Source organism: Rissa tridactyla, chromosome 15 (genome assembly GCF_028500815.1).
Source record: "Rissa tridactyla isolate bRisTri1 chromosome 15, bRisTri1.patW.cur.20221130, whole genome shotgun sequence".
Classification (NCBI taxonomy): Eukaryota; Metazoa; Chordata; class Aves; order Charadriiformes; family Laridae; genus Rissa; species Rissa tridactyla.
In genome coordinates, this window is record NC_071480.1 from 11244817 (window position 1) to 11266122 (window position 21306).

General features: G+C 45.3%; 1 protein-coding gene across 3 annotated transcripts; it reads left to right on the top strand.

Annotated features, from left to right (window-relative positions):
• The first annotated feature begins 871 nt into the window (after positions 1 to 871).
• On the top strand, positions 872 to 14281 carry DUS1L (dihydrouridine synthase 1 like). Of its 3 annotated transcripts, none has more exons than XM_054221399.1 (13): positions 894 to 1271; positions 3075 to 3183; positions 4101 to 4151; positions 5896 to 6008; positions 6741 to 6823; positions 6961 to 7064; positions 8062 to 8206; positions 8830 to 8926; positions 9285 to 9373; positions 10196 to 10362; positions 10880 to 10917; positions 13505 to 13580; positions 13930 to 14281. In XM_054221399.1, the coding sequence occupies exons 1-13, from the start codon at positions 1035 to 1037 to the stop codon at positions 14079 to 14081; spliced, it is 1461 nt and encodes a 486-aa protein (XP_054077374.1). In that variant the 5' UTR covers positions 894 to 1034; the 3' UTR covers positions 14082 to 14281. The 3 variants fall into 3 exon arrangements, with proteins under 3 accessions (XP_054077373.1, XP_054077374.1, XP_054077375.1); XM_054221400.1 differs by lacking the exon at positions 894 to 1271 and adding an exon at positions 1802 to 2876; XM_054221398.1 differs by lacking the exon at positions 3075 to 3183 and having other exon boundaries at positions 872 to 1271.
• Positions 14282 to 21306: the final 7025 nt, after the last annotated feature.

The window sequence follows — 21306 nt, forward strand, 5'->3', positions numbered from 1 at the left end:
CTAGCAGTCGGCATTGAAGCTATTATTTTTCCTTTACTATTCTACCACCTTCCTGAGGGAAAAGATATATGCCTCTTTTGCCAAAGATGATAGCTAAAAAAAAAAATGCAAGAAGGGGCACGGTTTAAGGGAACTGATGGCTTTAAGCAGCAATACCAGACCACGGAAGTAGAGAGACTTTCTGGTTGTGAGACAAAGGTCAAGTAAAACCCAAAAGATTTAAGGTGGAATAGTCATAAAGGAACCAGGTGTTTATTTCTCCTGCAATTAGTTTAAGTTACCATAACTGAAGATCAGATACCTTGCCAGCACAGGAGGGTCAAAAGAAAGAAAACAAAAAACAAACCCAAACCCTGGAGCAGCTGCATAAGAGGGAAGGGGATTGCTGAAGGAGGGGTGGAGAGGCTGGGTATTTAAAATAGCAGAAAGGGTTACTTGGGCCTCTAGAAGGTAGTGGAAGATAGCAGAAGAGAAAGAGAAGAGCCTGAAGCTTAGCTAGTTCTTGCAGCAGGGTTTGTCACATGAGGGCTCGGGGCAGGGGCTGCACGGGCCGCGCACCGGCGGACGCCCGCGGCTTCTCGCCCCGCCTCACGGCCCGCGGGGCTCCGCGGCGGGGAGGCCGCCCGCTTCCGTCCTCGTAGCGCCGCGCGGGTCGAGGGCGCGTCTCGGACCGCGGGGGGTGCAGCACCGGCCGGCGCCGCGGGAGGGGCCTGTGGGGTCCCAGCCAGCGCCCGCCGCCGCGGCGGGAAGGCGGGGGAGCGCGGGGTCCTCCCGCCCGAGCCGCGCCGGTGGCGCCCGGACTCCGCGGCGCGCGGCCCCTGCTGGCGGTGCCGCGGTTTCCGGGGGGGACGACGCGCGGCTGCGCTGCGGAGCCGGCCGGAGTGAGATGGCGGTGGCACCGTCCGGCCGCCTCGCTGCCCCGCCAGGGCCCAGCCATCGCGGCCGCCTCCGGGCCTCAGGCGGCGGCTGCGAGCCCCGGTACGGCGGCACGGGGTGGCGGCTGCCGCAGCGCCGCACGGACGGGCAGGCGGGAGATGCCGAAGCTGCGCGGGGAGGCCTTCTGGAGGGAGACGCTGCGGAGCGCCCACTACGTGGTGGCGCCCATGGTGGACCAGAGCGAGCTGGCCTGGAGGCTGCTGAGCCGCCGCCACGGCGCCCAGCTCTGCTACACGCCGATGCTGCACGCCCAGGTCTTCCTCAGGGACGCCAACTACCGCCGCGAGAACCTCTACGGCGAGGCCTGTCCCGAGGACCGCCCGCTCATCGTGCAGGTGAGCGCCGCCGCCGGGAGACGCCGCCGGTCCGGCCTGGGGCGGGAGCGTCAGCGGGGCCGGCCGGGAGGAGCCGGCCCGGGCTCGCCTTGCCCCGGGAGGCGCCGCCAAATGCGGCTCCTCGCCTGCCCCGGTGCCTCAGCACGTCCAGAGCATCCCCAAGTGGGCGAGTTCAAGCGAGGCAATCTCACCCCGATTTTAAAGTGATTGTATGGGGTGACAGGTCTCATTTTCTTCACCTAAATACCGTTAGCGGTACTTAGCGCATGTAGATAAGTGTGTTTTCCTGTTTATCCCCTGTCTAGCAAAGAGAATTTGGCTTCCTAACAACAGGGGCTGGAGCACTAGACTTCTCATGGGGTTTCAGTCCTCCACACCTCATCTTTAGAAATGGAGGGCAGCCGGTCTTCGAGAGTCAAGGGTTGTTCCAGATCTGATACCACTCAGGGAGGATCATGGTTTTTTGAGTCATTATCTGAAACCATGATCTCAGTGCTTAGCTCTAGAAAAAGAATGCAAGGAAGGTAGGACACACTTTTAAGCTTGTGTTGCTTCTGCTTCTTGAGTACTGTGTGAGGTTCAGGTACCTCCCTCCACTCCATCCCAGAGAGGGAGAGGGGCCCGCGGAGGTGGAGAATAGTACAGGGAAAGGCAGTCGGCATGAGCAGAGGAATGGCGTGAAGGCTTTTGAACACAGATCTTCAGCTCCGGAGGCTGTGTGTTCTGGGTGAGCCTATGTGAAGAGTGTCCATTACTGTGAGCTTCTTCCCACTCACCACTGTTGGACATAAGGCACAGAACTAACTAGAGTAGTCCTTGAATCGACCCAGGAAAGCAGTCCTTACTGATTTCTGCAATATTTCGGGGCATGCTTGGGTTTTGGTCACAGACTCTTGGAGATGGGTTAGGCAGAGGTACCTCTGAGCCCAGTCTGCGTTGTGGGCTTTGTTTAGTGTGTAAAAATCCTCACTGATGTGGCTTGGTTGGAGGCTTTCCATTGTTTCAGTCATCTCACAGAAAGAAAACGCCTTTTCTAGTTTTAGTTGGTGTCAGCCATAATTTATGTAGTGCTGTTAGGTTTGAATGACACCTTTTGCTCACACGTGTTTCAGTTTAAATACGTATTATTTAAAGATGTGACGGCATTGTTTTTTGTTAACGAATTTTAGAAAATCTGTTTAAGAGCATAAATGAAAGAATAGTCTGGGTCTCTCCTCTTCAACAAAGCAGCTTCAAATTAACCTAATTTTTCTTAATAAATTGATTTTTGCACTGTGCTTTAAATTTAAATATTAATTATATTCAAGACTGAGCATTTGACTAACAGCCCAGCGTGTCTGTTTCACACTCCATGCTAACGTGAATTCATTTCGTGGTGCTTATTGGTATCTACAAAGTTTGATTTGTCTGAAGACCCAGAGACACCACAGGTAACTCTTTTCTTCTGCACCACCTTTATGTATGAAAATGCTACAGCTGTTCATTCTACAGGGGGTTTTAACAGTTGTTCCCTCCTGTTCTTGGATCCTACATGTACTACATTCTTTGCCTCTTGAATGCTCACCTTTCTCATTTTGTCATTTGAAGGTTGAGGATCTTGAGCTGGTAAGCGTCCCAGTTTTTGTTTGGGTTTTGGTGGTTGGTTGGTTTTTTTTTTGAGAAACGATGTTTTCTATTATTAACTGTGCGTATTATGCCTGTTCTCTGTAGCAAGTAGTTGCTTCGTAACTTATGTCATAATGTGTTGTCAGTACTTGAAGAAAGTTATCTCCTGATTATTCCACTTTTCTTTGTCTTTCTCAGTTCTGTGCCAATGACCCTGAAGTGTTTGTCCAAGCAGCGCTGTTGGCTCAAGATTATTGCGATGCCATAGACCTAAATTTGGGTTGCCCCCAAATGATTGCAAAGAGAGGTACATGCAAATCTGAACCCTGGATAAACAGAGAAATGGCATGTTTCAAATGTGAATGTTGTCAGTAAAACATCGAGAGGACCAAATTAAGCCTTGGGGTGGGGGAGTGGCTGCAGTACTGCTGAAGTCAGACTTAGTTATGCCTCCTTTAACAGGTAGTGTTCTGTAGTACCTAGAGCAAAAATTAGATATGCTAATAATTAATTCTAACTTCTCTTGAGTGACGGCTCTTGTGTCTAGAATATCCTTCAGGAAAAGTATTTTTAGCAAGAGCTTGATTTTCTTTCTGATTTCAGTTGCTCAAACAGCCTAGTTTTGTAAAACTACATTTGAAATTATATCATGCAGGCACTTAGTGTCTCCTATTTCCTCGATACTTGCACAGTTTATTCACATTAGCGTATAAGAGGATAAAACCTGCTGAATCCCTTAAAGGTATTGCAAAGATAGCTATGTTTGAAAACCAGAACCAGTGTTTGAAAATTTTAGATCACTTAGAAGGTTGAGGAAAGATTTGTTCAGTAACTGCCCATTCATCTTCTAAAATCTCTTTCTAAGACTAATAGGAAATCATCAGCGGTGTACAGGGCAAATAGATCTTTTAATATGATCAGGTTTTATCCTGAAGGGAATTTTTAAACACCTGGTATAAAAAGTTGGACTTTGAGTCCAACACACCAGCCCATGGCAGTAGCGGTGAAAGTAGGGTGTGGGGATTCATTGTTCATCCTGTCCGTGTAGGGTGGTGTGGGGAACAGAATGATCCAACTATTCCAGTCTGGGCAGGACAGAGCAACTCTCTCTCTGCCAGGGAGGTGTGTAAGTTTCTGGATCTTTGTATGCGAACGTTTATGAAAGCTGTGTACCTCAGAATCTTACTCTTCTGTACAAGTCAGTCATATGCTATTTTGTTACAGGTCACTACGGAGCATTTCTGCAAGAGGAGTGGGATCTTCTTCAGAGAATGAGTAAGTCTTTTGAGAGGCCTCACTTTGAGAGGGAATGGGATGAACTTATCATGGAGAGGAGGTTTAGGGATTTTGGGGGAAAGGAGGTGCAGCATGTTTCTTTGGGGAGGGTTGTGTTTGGGTTTTTTTTCTTTCTTACTGGGTTCTAGTGGCACCCTCAAGATGGTGGTGTCCCACTACAAACTCATGCTGGATCTGCTGAAAGACTTCAGTACCTGAAACAGACTTTGGGTGAAAGTGAGTCAATTAAGTCCCAATCTAATGATGGCTTAGTGCTAGTGCTAGTGCCTCTCCAACTCTAGAAACAGCAGAGCTCACAGTGCCTTACTTTTTCACTTTGAAGCTCTCGGGTGCCAGGAGTTGTGTTTCTGCTTGCAGCCACAGTTGCCCTTTTCCAATCAACTCAGCGTACTCTTTCTGTCCACACCATAGCAAGTTATGCCACTGTTCTCCAAATTTTTGTAGGATATTTTCAGACTATCAGTAGCCGTAGTGAACTGTATCATATTTTTTTTAAGAAATACATTCAGAACTGATTTAAAAAGCAAGGTTTTGGTCATTGTGTAGAGCTGAGAATATGCCTTTACCCCACTTCAAAGCAAGGGTCTGAACCATGAATTTAAAGACTCTCACTTCTGTTTGTGTTCCCTGTGGTCTGGGGAATCTTGAATGATGTTTAGCACAAAGACGCTGCTGAAAACTTGGAAAGATAGACGGTGCTTCCCTGCCCGGTGTGTAATGTGGTTGTTAGGGCACTTTTCTTAGGAATGAAAGATGCAAATCAGAACACCCTCAAGGTGAGAGGAGAACCCAAGCCATCTAGTTGGGTGAGAAGCCAGGCGGTCTAGTAAGAGAGTTGTCTTGCTAGGCTGTTGTATAAAAGGTGGTCAAAGCTTCCTCTTCCTCCTTCTTCCCCAGCCTTCTTTAAAATGATGGAGTACTATTTTCTGCTTTCACCTGTATATACCTTGTTTGCTCCTTTGAAAGGGTGATAAGAAGCACCTATCATTAGAGCTCCTAGGATTTTGATTAAAAGGAGGCGGGTGACGTCTTACATTACATATCCAAGCTCTGGAATAGAAGAGAATTTCAGGCATGCTATTGCTCAGTGTTTTCCTGTTGGCCGTCTTCAGTAGCTTTCTTTTTAGTACTTTTTTGACTCCGTGCACTGTGTAAAGACTATGGGAGTTTAACATGTTGATCTAGATTTCACCCTGACTCTGTAACCTACGTTTACTACTTAATTGGGTCCACAGCCTACCTCAGTTGATAAGCCTCTGCTTACCATGGACGTGACTGCTTGTCATGATTATTTGGGTGATAATTTGGAAAGAAGCAATGCATCTCTTGTAGGAAAGGTGGACAAGCAACTATTAATGTTGTTGGCAGAATAGAAGGAGTACAATAGCCTGTGATGGTAGCAAACCTGTATCAATTACTAAGATTTGAGGGGGGTGGTCCTTCAAAGTCAAGGTTTGATGCAGTGGAAACGTTAAGGCTATTAAATGCTGACTATTTTATGCCTTCTTGTTAGAGTGCAGATTTTGTGCTTCATGTTTTACTATTACTCGATTAACCTGTGCAATAAGGATTGCAGAGGAGGTTGCTGATTGTTTAAGCTGTGAGAACTGCGTAGCATTAACTTCAGGGTTTTTTCCATACCACACCCAGTATCAGATCTTGAGAGTAGGCACTTTTCATAGCATTGTGCAGCCCACTTACCTGTCTTTTCAATCTTTCCCAGTTTTACTGGCTAACGAGAAGCTCTCTGTTCCCATCACATGCAAAATCCGCGTTTTCCCAGAAATTGACAAGACAGTGAAGTATGCACAGATGCTGGAGAAAGCTGGCTGCCAGGTAAGGAGGCAGCTGCTCCCTGTACTCTTGCATTGGACACGTGTCTCTATGTAAAGCATCTGATGACCAGATCTTGGTGTACTGTGGAGATGAGTAGGCTACATTGTTTTACAGCCAGAGAAAACGGGATGCAGAGAGATTGTATGTTTTTGGAGCCATAGGCAGCAGGTCAATGGTATGATGTGGAAGACATCATGACTTCAGAGTCTGTCTTGTAATCACTGCACAGCGCAGCATCCTTCACTGTGGCTGAGCATCTCAGTCTAACATAGTGCCGCAGGAGGCAGTGCACATGCATGAAATCCACAGGGTTATAGCAAAAACAGTATCCAAGAACCTAGGCAGCCTTCTAGGATTTAACTACAGTTAAATTGGAAGAGACAGTCTGTTAGAGCCAGTACTGACAGTATTCAGGTCTGCTGAGGAACAAGACACATCAACATACCACAAATTCCATAATGAATCACTAATGGGAGCCAATGCAATAGGAAATACGGAGGTTCTCCCAAGATACAATCTTGTCATGCCATGGAATAGCAAGGTGAAAGAAGCCCATGCCATGGTAGGTGAGCTGCTGGTATCTTTCTGCAATACCAAAGTCTCTGCACTGTTGAAATTGCAGTGGGAATTCAGGGGCATCCATGAAGTGTATGGGGTAAAAGGAAATTTTTGTCAGTGGATTTGTTCCGGTGGCTCATACACATGAAAAGTAAATGTAACTTTGTGTTCTAGCTGCTGACTGTGCACGGCCGTACTAAAGAACAGAAAGGACCGCTTGCTGGCGTGGCATCTTGGGAGCACATTCAAGCTGTCAGGTTAGTGAGTAGGACCAATCTTAGTGGATTTTAGCGGCGTGTGCAGTTTGAAGAGCAAACAAATTTGTGTGACAGGAGTAGACTTTCTGGCTTGACTCTAATTCTCAATTTTATGCATCTTTTATTCACTGGTATAGAAAGGCTGTAAGCATTCCTGTATTTGCAAATGGAAATATCCAGTGTCTCAGTGATGTGGAAGAATGTATTCGTAAGACAGGAGTGCATGGTGTCATGAGTGCAGGTAAAGAAAATTAACTTCTACTCATCATAGATGAGAATACGAACTGTTTCTTACTTCCTTAGCAGCCCCATATACATTTATTAAGAGATAGACGTAGACGGACTTGGTGAACAGCTTTGATTGAAAGCTGAGTGGCCATTCTCTCTCCTCTCGTATTGGCCATCTCTCACCAGGACCAGGAATCACTTAAAGATTTGTAAGAATTGTTATGTTGGACTTGTAGTACCATTGAGTGGGCAGCTCAAATCTAATTACTTGACAAAGGAATGTGGGACTCCTGTTGTGCTGGAATATTTTCATGATATCTGTTAATCAGTGGAATAGTTTTTAAGTGGATCTTGATGCAGTAAGTGCGTCCACTGATATTCCTGCAGATGATTCATGTTGGGTTGGGACAAGAAAGAACTGGCATAACTTCCTACAGGAAGAGCTAGGATAGACATCAGAAAAAGCTTTCAATCACTCGCACAGTTAAAGCATTCAAACATATTTGTAGAATATGTAGAATATTTGTAGAGGTTGTAGAATCTTATTTTTAGAAAATACTGGTTAACAAAAGGCTTGTGAAGCTAGTAGAGAAAAGCATAGTGAGAAGCATTGTCTGTACACTTAGCCCAGACAAATGTGAATACAGACATAGGGTAAGACACCCATTGTCCAAATATTTAACCATTGGGCAACAAAAGCAGTGTTTTTTCTTTTTTTTTTTTTTTTTTTTTTTACGGTCTTGGTATCAAGACTGGATGCTTTTCTGTAAAATGTACTTTAATTAGATATGAGCTATTTGCCTCAATTAAGAATTGTATAGTGAAATATAGTATCCTGAGTTCAGGCTAGAGCTCAGTGGACCCTGTGTTCCTCTTTGTTGCGTACATGGCTGATGTTTCTGTGACTGGCTGGTAGAATCGCAACAGAGCTGATCAAGCACCAGAGCCTAGATTTTGTTTTCTGTTTCAATCCTGAAATGAAAGTTTGAGTATTTCTTTTCATTCCCTAGAAGGTAACCTTCATAACCCAGCTTTGTTTGAGGGCCGAAACCCATTGGTGTGGGAGATGGCTGAGGAGTATCTGGAGATAGTGCAGAAGTACCCTTGTCCATTGTCTTATGTTAGGGCTCATCTCTTCAAGCTCTGGCATCACACGTGAGTATCTCCAGAGAACTCTTAATATTTTCAGGGCTCATCCTGCTTAGCAAGTGTCTGGCTTTTCTGGACAAGGATTTGTTTGGCCAGAATTAGTGTGCTGCAAGGTTTTCTTTCCTGGACCTGGCTGGAGAGAATGTGGGCTGAGGCCTTTACCCTTCGTTGCATATCTGGGAAACAGGGCACGGGGAATGAACAAGTTACCACAAGATAAGCTAGGGCGTGCGCTCCCAGCACATCAGCTACCGTGTGGTAATTGCCCATACGCACACACGCGCTTTATGGCAAACAGGAGTTAACTAATTCCTTGTTCATTGTGAGGCAAGCTGTCTTGCATTTATTGTGGAGTAAGAGCATGGGCAGTTACTGAGGAGCAGCTGATGCACTGTACGTTCGTGTCAGCTTATCCCTAAGTACCTTGGTTGTGTGCCAAGTATTTATTTGGAAAAGAGGGGCAGGTATGTGTGCTTTTCTCTGGACTTACAAGAAAGAAGATAAGCTTCTACCAAAGGCAAGTGCAGCAAGAAAAATCTATATAAAGCTTTTATAAAGACATTTTTAGTTGATTTCCTCAGTCTAGCAATAATGAATAAATATGACTTGATGTTTGGGATTTGCCTCAGGCTTCAAGTTTACCAGCAGCTGCGTGAAGAATTAGCAAAAGTGAAGACTCTAGAGGGCATTGTAGATGTCAACAGGGAGCTGAAACTACGATGCCAGGTACCAAGCTGGGCCCTGATCTCCCAGAACAGCACTGTCCACACTTGGTGGGAACTTAGCCTGTGTGTCACGCAGTTGATGTCTGTTAGTCACTCCACTGGAACTTTGTGGCTTACCAGCCTTGATATTGGTAGTTTACTACAGTAGCGGCCCCTTAAGTGTGAATGGCTTTACATGGGATAAAGTTGATTTAGGAGTTACAAATCTGCTTCAATTCATCTGTCTTAGTAGTTTGCCTGTATTTGACTGTCAGTAACTGTTAGTATAAATTACAATTTGTAGTTTCCTGGAGGTTGAAGTATTATTTAGAGCATTTTCTGAGAACTCCAGGAAAACTGACTGTAACTCTATGCTGCAGGAAGAAATAGCTAACCAGAAAGAAGGAGAAAAGCCAAAAGAAGGGTTGCCTTTTTTCCACTGGATCTGTCAGCCATACATCAGGCCAGGGTGAGTTATCTATTCTAACATGAACAGGTCCCCAAGGCCTTTCCCGCCCGTACCGTCAGTACGGAGCTGATAGTACGGGTGGGAAAGACAGAACTATCCAGTTCTGTTCTAGGAGCTTACATTCATTTGAAAATAAGTGAAGATATTGGATAATTTTTATTCTGGTTTGGGTTTTTCCTGGTTGTTGCTTTGTTTGTGGGGATATTGCTCACTGTATGCAGCTTCTCCTTTAGATCCTCCTCAGATTTCTCTTTCTCTGGAAAGTAAAAATGAAGAATTCCACTGCATTGCAGCTCAAAGAGAATCTGATATGCAACAGATATGCTACCTGACAGTACTTTATTGTTATACGTAACACGAATGTTGGTGGTAACTGCCAGGGTAGCAAAGATGGGCACTCGATTGTATTCTATAAAGGATGCTTGTGTTGTACGGACAAGCTTTTCAGTTAGTTTGTTCCCTTTCTGTTGTGAAAATTGGGCTGAAGAAGAGAACAAGCATGTTAAGATTAATACTTCAGTAAAAACTTAAGTAAAACCTGGGAATAACAGGTTAACAGGTGCCTAACCAATTTAACTGGCCAACTTTTATTGACTTTCCAACCAATATATCTGGCAGCGTGTCTGTTATTAACAATGGTAACAAATGGTAACAAAAAAGTTAGGTTTTTATATCCCACTTCTAAGGGCAATGACAATTCCTTGCAATTTTGCCATGATAGAAAGGTTTACCGTTTACCCAGAGTTCTGTAAACCAGAATAGTGGCCAGGGAGCACCTACTTCTTCCCTTCAGCCAACTTACGATGATATTCACTGTTTCAGGCCAAAGGAGAGATGCAAGGAGAATGGAGCCAGTGGGACTGAAAAAGGTGTGCGCGGAAAACGTGCTCTGGAAGAGGAAGAAGATGGAAATGCTGAGCTTCTGTCAAAGAATAAGCAAAAAAAGAAGTTAAGAAATCCAAATAAAAGCTTTGATCCATCTTTAAAACGTAAGTTCCATTTATTGGCATAAATGCATGGAAAGTTGCTGATACCACATTTGACATAAATTGCCACTATTTTCCTTGTCAATGTAGTTGTAGAAGCTTCTTTTAAAAGAGGGAGGATTATTGGGAAATTTTGATAGTATGCAATGTGACTCAAATTATGTTCATTAGTTAAACAACCAAAGAAGTTGGTCACTGATCCACTATAAGAATCTTTTTAAGATCAAAATGCTTTACAAAGTAACTTGTAGCTGTAGCTAGTATTTGAAATTGGAATTTCATATGCATTTCAAGCAGATGTCCTCGTCTTTTACACCTTATTTGAGGATTAAAATTTTCTATGCTTGGATTTAGCTTAGGGGCACTTGAAATGTCAAAGTATCTTTACCTTTGCACTGTTCTTTGAGGTACTTTATTTCAAAAACAGTCTCTCTCTGGCTAGAAAAGCGCCAAGCTTTGTCTGATCCTGATTATTTTTTTTAACTTACCATTGCTGAAATCAGGTCTCTCTCTTTTCCAGCAAAATATGCAAAATGTGATCAATGTGGAAACCCTAAGGTAAGTCAGTGCCAGTGTCCATTAAATGGGAATTAAACGACCAGGTAGTGGTTGATGGCTCAATGGCCAGATGGAGATCAGTGACAAGTGGTGTCCCTCGGGGGTCTGTACTGGGACCAGTACTGTTTAATGCCTTCGTCAGACGTAGACAGTGGGATCAAGTGCACCCTCAGCAAGTTTGCCAACACCACCAAGCTGCGTGGTGCGGTTGACGCAACTGAGGGACAGGATGCCATCCAGAGGGACCCGGACAGGCTGGAGAAGTGGGTCCGTGGGAACCACATGGGGTTCAACAAGGCCAAGTGCAAAGTACTGCACGTGGGTCGGGGCAGCCCCCGGTATCAATACAAGCTGGGGATGAAGGGATTGAGAAAAAGGACTTGGGGTTGCTGGTGGGTGAAAAGCTGGCCATGGGCCTGCAATGCGTGCTGGCAGCTCAGAAAGGCACCCGCAGCCTGGGCTGCATCCCCAGCAGCGGGGGCAGCAGGGCTGGGGGGGGATTCTGCCCCTCTGCTGCGCTCTGTGAGACCCCCCTGCAGTGCTGCCTCCAGCTCTGGGGCACCAACAGCAGAAGGACACGGAGCTGTTGGAGCGGGGCCAGAGGAGGCCCCGGAGATGCTGGGAGGGCTGGAGCCCCTCTGCTGTGAGGACAGGCTGAGAGAGCTGGGGGGGTTCAGCCTGGAGAAGAGAAGGCTCCGGGGAGACCTTAGAGCCCCTTCCAGTTCCTACAGGGGCTCCAGGAAAGATGGGGACAGACTTTTTTAGCAGGGCTGTTGCGATAGGACAAGGGGTAATGGCTTTAAACTGAAAGCGAGGAGATTTAGACTAGTTAAAAGGAAATTTTTTTACGCTGAGGATGGTGAGACCCTGGCCCACGTTACCCAAAGACATGGTGGATATCGCTGCTTGTTGCAGGGGGGGTGTAGAATAGATGGCCTTTAAAGGTCCCTTCCAACCCAAACTATTCTATCATTCTGTTCTATGATTCTAAATTCTCTTACTAGGGTTAGTGGTGGGTGGTGTTTTCCTGCGAGGATTGGGAATTTGAGTAACTGGCGTGGTTATCGGTGTACTAATACAAAGACTTTAGACAGCACGGCAGTGCGGTCTGTGGCGAGTGTCAGGCAGCAGCTGCAGCTCTGGCTTTTGTTGGGTTTGTATCTCTGCCCTTACTCGGAACAAGAATGAACACCCAGTCAGCTCTGGTGTTGCGAGCAGATTAACATCAACTTTCACCAGCTGTTTTTCAGGTTGTGTATAGTATATATATTTGAAAATTTATATATGAAACTTCATATATTTTGTATTTGAAAAGAGTTAATTGGGTTTTTATTTTCCCTCAGGGAACATAGCTGTTTCCTTTGACAGGGTGATGTTGCTGAGCTGAGTGAGCAGAGTGTATTTATTGCTGCTAATACACCTGTGCACGCAGACACACGAGCAGGTCGTAAGACACAAGGAATAATTTTGTGTTCTAGCAGAAACAGTAGCATTGCAGCTAAGGGGGCGAGGACACAGGGACACAGGCTTGTGGCGTCGCTCTTCTGTAACGCTTTATAGCACCTTAGAAATAGCAGACAGCTGGGGCTCAATTTGGAGCTGCAGCTACAGAGGAAAATATTTTTCTTGCTGTCTTAATTGTTGGGAGAACATTGCGCATTCATCGGGCCTGCTTTCAAGGCCATCCTGTTACATGGCTAATCCAGGTGACACGGCTTGGTGCATCAACCATGACTGTCTGAGGCTGGGCTTAGTGTCATTTTTGTTTTGCTCTTACAGCGTTGTAATGTCGCAGGCAGCCCTTGAACTCTTGTGACTGCGCCTGGGCTTGTTTGTGTGTGTTGGTTTTTGTTCTGGATTGTATGTGTCTAAGCCATGTCATGGAATGGGGGGAGACCAAAAATACAAACAAACAAAAAGTTCAACCAGGGCTCCCTCCATGGGGTGGAGGGAGACACACCAAACAGCAAAACCCCACTTTCCTAAAGGGTCACTGAGCGTGTGTGAGCCAAAGCCCCAGAGACGCTCTGTCCGCTACAGCCGAGACTCAACCGCTGCTCTCCCCTAAGGGCCATACGTTACATTTTAATAGATATTTGTTAAAATATATACTATATTTTAAGCTGCAAGTAGGGAAGTAATTGCTGGGGTAACATTTATTTTAAGTGTAGCTACAGAGAGCAGCAAGCACGTAGGTCAGGCACTGTGTTTCACATCCTGCTTTTGCACAGAACTGCAGCAAACGTCACAACGCTTGTTCCAAAGTGCTGGTGGCACTTGCCTGCTTGTGTTGTGTAACTCAGGCTGCCCAACAGATTCCTGATGTTGCAGAAGTTGAACGTGGAATTTTTTTTGTTTATTTTGTTTTGTTTTTTGTTCTCGAAACGCAAACAGTTGGTAGCTGCCTCCCCATAGGACAGCTCTGTCAGCTTCCTTACACCGAGGTGTGACAGCCTAATATACGAGTTTGTGTTTTTAACCCAAGGTCTAAATGTGCGCAGCTGTTACTGTTGTTGCTGCTTACTATAGAAACCAATAATAATTTTATTTCACTGATACAAGCTTCTTTATGCTCTTCCCAACCCAGGGCAATAAATGTGTGTTTAACATGTGCCGAGGATGCTGTAAGAAAAGGGCATTCAAAGAGACAGCAGACTGTCCGGGTAAGTGCAGCAGACCTCACCTTGCAAGGCCTTGAGCAAATGCCTCGTCTCCCATGTCTGTTCATTACTGCAATCTTTGGTTTATGGGGTGTGTGTTAAAATCTACATACATACCTATCTAGAATTCTAAAGTACAAGTTTAAAAGCCTGCTCTTCGTTCTATGTACAGAACTTCTTCTGCTTCCAAAGCTTTGGGATGCATAATTTCCAGACTATGAGGACCCAGTTTGTATAACTATAAGGAATGAGCTATTCTGTTTAGCAGTGCAGTCATCTTATTTCAGTTTCTTTTTTTTTTTTTTTTTTCTTCTCTCCCCCCCCACCCCCCCATTCATCCTTGCTTCTTCAGGTCATGGATTGCTTTTTAAGACCAAATATGAAAAATCCCTTTCATGGCAGAGTAGTCAAAGAGTAATTCAAACCCCAGAGATAAGTCGGAGAGGAGCTGTAGATGTGGGGGAGACGGCTGCACTGGAGGAGGCTGGTGACAGCGCAGTGTGACGCTTTGGAAATGAGGAGTTAAAGAGCTCCTGCCAGGCCTCTGCTTCCCTGGGCCAAAGAAGGTGTCGTCTCCAGCTCACCGTCAGCTGTGTGAACTTGTTCCACGGGTTTATTTTAAGTTCTGGAAAAGTTTTATTTAAGTAAAAAGCTGCTTACTCAGGGAATTTTCCTGCATTTGAAATAAAAAGGATGCAATTGAATATCTCATGCTGTGTTTGAAAGACTGAAAATGCTGCATTTTTGAGCGGAGGCAACCTCTATAAGCTGCCATCACAGTCTGCCTCTTGTATGTTCATTAACCCTTTGTGTCCTGTTTTTAATATTGGGGAATAAATTTCTTGTATTAGAACAGCCTTCTGGTGCGCTAAAAGTAGGAATCTCGGTTTCTTCACTAACAGAAATGTGTCACGTTTGTCTGAGTTTCAGCAGGCCGCCTTTGCGCTGCAGAAGGAAATGTAGCAGCACTTTGAAAACGTGACTGTAAAACTATAGGGTGTTGCTATAACCACACTGTCTATTAACGATTATTAGTTTTATACAGTATGATAAAGCTTACTGGTCTGCCCTGAGCCAAAGGCTGGGGGGGGGGATGAAATCTCTATTTTAATAGTGAGGGGTGTCTGAAATTACATGCTGAATTAGACCGAATTCCACGACCCTTTCCATGCTCAAAGTCTCATACTTAATTATATGATCATTCTTTCTCCTTCCCACCTGATACTTCTGGGACAAGTGTGTCAAAACCAGGTCTGCACCCACAAGGCCCCTACCTGGCTTTTACCCTTTTCCCCCGGGGGGTCTGGGTGTCAGCGCAGTCTCCCAGGGTTCAGGATGCTGTAATGGATGTAGCAGCCAAAAAAAACCACCCAGAAACCAAAAAAGCAATAATCTGCACCTGTTTAACAGACTGAAGAAATGGAAGTCAAGCCATCCCATGCTTAAGCTTAACCACTGCACAACGGCAGGACCCACTTCCCGCAAGTCAAACCTCTGCTTCCCAAGAGCTTGGGAGGGCAGGCCCTGCTTGCTGGGCTAAGCGTGCCTGTTCTGAGCCTGCAAGTTTGCCTCCATGGAGGCAGGTTTTATTCATAACTGGTCTCTATTTTTTTTTTTTTCCTTGTTAGTTTTAATTTATTCTAGGCTGGTGTGTAACCTAACATTTCTCTATCAATCAGCCAACTGCAGCACTACGGTGTAGTCAAGCCATCAGTTTTGTAAGTTTTGCAAATAAAGCAAGCAAATTGCCAACACAACGTCTAGCAAGTTGACCATCGTACAGGATGCAGTAACGTGATGAGTGGAGGCGCTGTATTATCAGCTTCTGTCTCTAGTTGTGAAGAGCTGGTGGGTGCTGGGGGTAGGGGGAGCCTCTTCCTTTCACAACCAGCTCATCCTGTTGTGGCTGGTGCTGCGTGTTCTTATGTTCAACCTGTGCCACCCAGTCTCCACAGACTGGAGCTGATTTTGATGTGTACCTTACACAAGTTAAAAATTGGTCGTTCAGCATCAGCGCTGGACGTACGTATTTAGCTGTTTTGAACACCACTGGGAGGACAGGAGCCAGGAGAGAGACGTTTAGGGCTTCTTTCTTTGATCCTTCATCTGACAGACATTGATTTTTCTAGAATTCTGATTGCAGATAGTCTTCCTCTGCCTGTCAGAATCTGTCGGATATTCCCTTTTGGAAGTGACACTAGGTCTGAAAGGAAAGGAGCAGGAACCCCAGCACGCAGAATGTTACGTCTGCATGACGTTGTGTCAGAGTGTCTTCTCGCTGCGGCCTTGCCTTGGAAAACAAAGATTACTGAACAGTAACAAACCAAAAAGCAAAAGTGCCCCAGAGGTCAGAAACCAAATGCCGCACCAGGCAGTTCTGGGAACAGGGCAGACCCTTCCCTGCCTCATACCCGCCCCCGCTACCCCCCCCCAAAAGAGGGGCTCACAGTTGTTTTTTAATGACGGAAACACAGCACCTTCAGGAATCGGGAGATAACATCACACCCTGATTATTTTATAAACCATTTTTAACACCTTTTTTGTGACTGCTCAACAACCATTCCCTGTTTATGCACCCGTGTGTGTGTGTTCACACATGCACACCTACGCACACCCCCTCAAGCTCCGCAAGATCAGTTTGTATTTCCTAACGTGCATTACAAACTACGTTATAGTTTAGTCATGAGTTCATACGTGGACTGGAAGAGTCTGCTGAAAAAAAACCCCTAAACTACCACTAGCTGTAGACATAGTCGATCCATGACCAAACATTCTCATTCAAAGCATTAATTAGCAGAGAGCCCACAAGCAAGATTAACAGACCACTAAGCACAGCGCCATACGGGAAGCAGAGGCCTTGACCTACCCTTATGTCAATCACCCTAGTGCTCATTTTCTTCTATTCCGTGTTCAAATTTTCCATGCCGTTTCTTCAGGCACCTTCCCTGTCGCAGGAACGTGGGCAGCGTAATCTCTTTGGACGTTTGTCCACATCTAGCTGGCTTTTATCCAGCTGTTCCCATTCAGTCACACAGTCCTCCGGAGGGACCACAGGAGGTAAGAACAACATATCCATTTGGAGGATGGACTTAAATGCTGCCTAACATTTAGTTGTGGCTTTCTACAGATTACGACAGTACAAGTAGCTCAGACTCTCCTTTTGAGGCTTCCCATGTCATTTGCTCATGACTTGAGCAAAATATTTCCCATGATGTTCTGGGAATAGCATCGTCTAACCGTAACTGGTTTGTTAACCAAGACTTCCAGCAGCTTTCATCATTTCTCACTACCCTTGTATTCAAATCACATCGCCACTAAGCCGGCAGGTGTTATTCTAGCTTGCCTTGTGGATTGGAAGCGAGGGGAGGGAAAGGGTGCGGCATTTACCAACTAGCCCCGTGACTAGTGTGGGAGAACCAAGATTAAAACTGCTTCTCTGCTTTATTTGAACTTGAAACCGTACCTTCCACCTCCTGTGGAAACAGTCCACTTCTTCCCTCGCATGCACTTTAAAGCTGGCAAGTATTCTAAATTCCCCTGTCTGATCAAAAAGCCCCTCTTCTAATAAAAAGCTAGATGTTCGTTATCATGGAATTTCAGACTGCTTCCCTGACCTCTTCTTGTTTACACAGTTTCCCAAAAACATCAGAAAGTGAAAATTTACAAAGTCAGAAAAGCCGTTTGCATGAGAAACATCCGCTGTTACAACCCAGCGGCGGCCGGGCGCTATGTGAGAGATTCGGGTTATATTCTTAAGCGCACAGTGGGATTTCAGAACAAATCTCTCCTGAGTACTGTTTCACCACAGAATCACTTACCAGTGTGCAGAAAGGATCACGCTGGCTTTAGGCTCCCCGAATGCAGGAAGGGCCTTATACTTGAGAATCCTAAATGGATATATTTCTACACAGAATTAGTATTTAAGGCATATTCGTCCCCACCCCCTCTTCCAAAGCGTTCCTCAGCAGGCAATGCGGCCAGATGCACGCCGGTGTTGTTGGCTCCTGTCCCGCGGCCTGGCAGAGGCTGCAGAGCGGCGAACGCGGGACTGAACACCCTCTAGCAAAGCGCTGCGACACTCGGCTCCCTTTGTGCCTCCAACTACAAATCACGAATGGGGAAAAAAAAAAAAAAAAGTCGCAACCTGAACTTTCAACAGACATTCTAGAATATGATAACCTTGCGATTAACAAGGTAAAGATGACCAGTGTATCAATTCCTTAATAAACAACGCTTGTGAATTAGGAGGCTCTGTTACAACACGGGTGAAGCCGAGCCATTTACTGTTCATGCCGGGCACACCTGCACCTACACTAAATAGGGATTACTTTCAGGCTAGGCAATATACTAATTATCCTGTTTATCTCTAATCAAAAAATTGCAGCCTGCCAACTCAGCGAGGTGATGTCCTGTTTCGGTTCTGTTTCACAGGCCCTCAGGAAGATACACACTATTCAATTCTAATGGCAGTAGGGGGAGGAGAAGGCAGTGCCCCGCATGGAGAATGATGGTGAAAATGATACTCGGTCTCTGGGTTTGAGACAGACTGGATTCTTGTATCTAAATCCATTTTCAGAGGCACACAATAAAAAGTAGTAGTAGCTCACCTGACAAAGCCAACTGCCTTTATTTGGCAAATAGCTTGTGAGATATCAGAGAATTAAAAAAAAAAAAAAAAAAAAAAAAAAAAGAAGAAAAGTAGTAGTACATCAAAAGAAAGCTTGAAGACCCTGGATCTCAGCATGTATTTACAGGGTACAAACTTTATGTACACAAAGACTTCACAGTTCCATAAACTACAGGCACAAGGAGTCACACAGTCAAAGTGGGATCAAGAGCAAGCTCGCCCAGCCTGATCTACCACCTACGACAGGTTTTCAGGTCTTGCCACTTGAATTCTTGTTTGAATTAGACCATCTCTGTCTAATGCTGCTACCCTTCAGTCTGTGGCTTCTAATAAGTTTACTAAAGCCTAAGCTTGAATTATTTCTTTGCTGTCAAGAAACTGTCTTACGTGCATTATGAATTCACCAAACTTGTAACTACCGAGCCCCGAGCATTTCTCTTAGAGGCTGACATACCCTATTAGCCAGTTTCTGATCCCTATCTAATGAAATTAATCTGATCAAGTTATCCTATGAGATAATCTAAAGATAGGTTATTCTGTCAGACCCTATAAAACGCTGAGTGGAATTCACAAATCCATAGGAGCGCAGAAGACAAAAATAATCCCAGATGAAGTACAAAGCTCATTTGCAAAGCAGGGGGTAATTCATCCCCTGTTCCCTACCAGCACCAGAGAAAAGCCTAAGTCCATTTCGTACCGGTTTGGTGGTTTTCACCCTACTGCAAATTCACAGCTGATGGGCTACCAAAAAAAAATGAAATGCTGACTTCTGGTAGTCAAGCAGGGGTGGCGCAAGAAAATACTGAGAGCACTGTCCTGTGGAGCACACCGCTCCCCCGCTGCAATCTGCTTCATATAACAAGTAACGAAGGAGATTGCATAAGAACCTCGAATAGCCCAATTAAGTTGTCTGAGACTTTACTCCTAAAAAAATAAACATTTTTTTTAAAAATCAGTGCTTGACCAGCACATTCTACCTGTGTATGATGGGTCTCTAATAGAAGCACTGTTGCTATGACTGAAGTTTCCGCATTCGTTTTTCTGAAAATTTATATTTTTTACACTGCATGTATCAGAAATAAGAAATGATTCAGCGGCAGTTTTGGGAGGTGTCCAGAGAATGGAACAATGCTGAAATTTCAACTAAATTAGGATGTAACGCCGAGGCTCAGAGTCTTGTTATGGCAGAGTCCCAGAAAACAATGTAGAGATCGTACGTGCGTGGCGCGGGGCGAAGACAGGACTCCATTACTTTCTCCCCCATCCACTTAAGTCTCCCAGATGACAGTAGCTCACAGACGATGCTGCACCAGCCGCAGTCCGATATCATCTCCCCGGCTCGCCAGCCGCCCTCTACAAATCTTAGCAACACAGACCACTATGCTGGACAAGTTCCAGCCAGACAATCCTCAACTACTCCAACACAAATCTCGTAATGGCAGTTTCTACAGTACCACTACAATTAGTTGTGCTAATTAAAACTGCCTTCGCCAAAAGAACCGTGTTCTTTCCACCCATTTTTCCTTTATCCCTAGCTAGGTCAAGTAAAGAAATCAGGATTTACACTGCACGAGGACACCATCAATTATGGCCTACCACGGGCATCTCCTTCCTCACCAATAAAAAGGTGCTGCACAAGTTCATGAAATCCACTTCAGTAAGTTCCTCTGAGCATATCTTAGATATAGCACCATGCTACGGATCCCACAAAACTTCATCCCCTCAACTACCTTGGTGGTCACAGGGAATCACTGGAAATTCATTCTACGCGAGTCACTATTTCTCATTTATTACTCGGAAATTACTTAAGACATTTAAGGTACGAATCGTCTTTCATTATGGGAAACTGCTTATGAATGCAAGTTACACAGAACTATATCTGTGCTGGGTTGTACTTCCTGATTTCTGGGCTGGCGGGTAGTTAGGACTGAAGCAGGCATTGAACAATGTCTAGAAGAAATATGCCCGGACAGCCCTGACTCACACGTTCAAGATCCTAAAGCAACAGCAGCTTCTTTCACAGGCCAAAGGAGCGAGGTACATGCTAATGGCGCTACACAAAAGCGCACACCAGGCTCGACCAGCACCAAAGAACTAAGCAATACCTATCTGTCCAAAACGGGCTGTACGCGTTTTTGTCTGGAGAGAAGAAACTGATCATGCTTCTGCCCCAGCCACGGAACTGCCTCGGGCCACGGCAAGAGCTGGGAACTGCGGATGCCACCTCGTGGGCTCCCTGCGACTGCCGAAGGACACGCGCTTCCAGCCAGCTCCTGAGAGCGGGCAAGCGGTAGCGCCTGGCAGAGCAGACTCTCAAGTCAGCGTGCTGCAGACGTCCACTTACACTTGAGGATTCCTCCCGCAGAAAGCCTCCGGGAAGGAACAGGCGTAATCTAATAAAATCAAGAGAGTGGAACCTGTGCACAAGCAAAGATAGTCGGCTGACACGACGCACTTAATTGGGTTGCAAAACCATCTTTTCAAGAGCTGAGCATAAGATCTTTTCCTTATCAGTGTCCCATTTTAGGAAGAAGGCAAGAACATTTAAGTAGTGTTACAGGACTGAATGGCTTTCCTTCAGCATGAGCAGAAGGCACTAAAATTACTTTCGCAGCATTTCTACAAGGACGTACAGCAATTTACCTGAGGACTCAACTTGCCTTTCTCACTAAAACGGCCATCAGCGATGGCCGTTTTAGTGAGAAAGAGCTTAAAGTTCTCGGTTAACCGGCTTTCTCCTTTGTCCCCTCAAAAATGGGAGACTTTTTCCATGCGAAATGGAAGACATTTAATCAAAGACCTCACACAAACCGTTGCTTCCATTTTCAGCACCTAAGTCATAAAAAGCACGGGAAGGCAGAGGGAGAGAGAGAGCACTGTTGCAATTCAGCAGCAGCGCAAACGCAGTCCAGGGATTTTCTGTTAGAACGTTCCCTCAAATTGCACTTTCTTCACAGTTCATCCAAGCTACATCTCCAACCAGATCAGAAAGCAAAACACAACGGCCTACAGAACATCCTCCAGCTTCGCAAAAAAATCAACAACTTGGGAGCAAAATACCTAAAACACAACTTTAACACAAAACTCCAAATACTCACAAGC

Excerpts from the sequence above, each read along its gene's own strand:
- DUS1L (XM_054221398.1), top strand. The coding sequence starts at position 887 with ATGGCGGTGGCACCGTCCGGCCGCCTCGCTGCCCCGCCAGGGCCCAGC. Across the intron at positions 6,824-6,960 it reads GAGCACATTCAAGCTGTCAG|AAAGGCTGTAAGCATTCCTG; the intron begins GTTAGTGAGTAG and ends TCACTGGTATAG. Across the intron at positions 8,927-9,284 it reads AGCTGAAACTACGATGCCAG|GAAGAAATAGCTAACCAGAA; the intron begins GTACCAAGCTGG and ends TCTATGCTGCAG.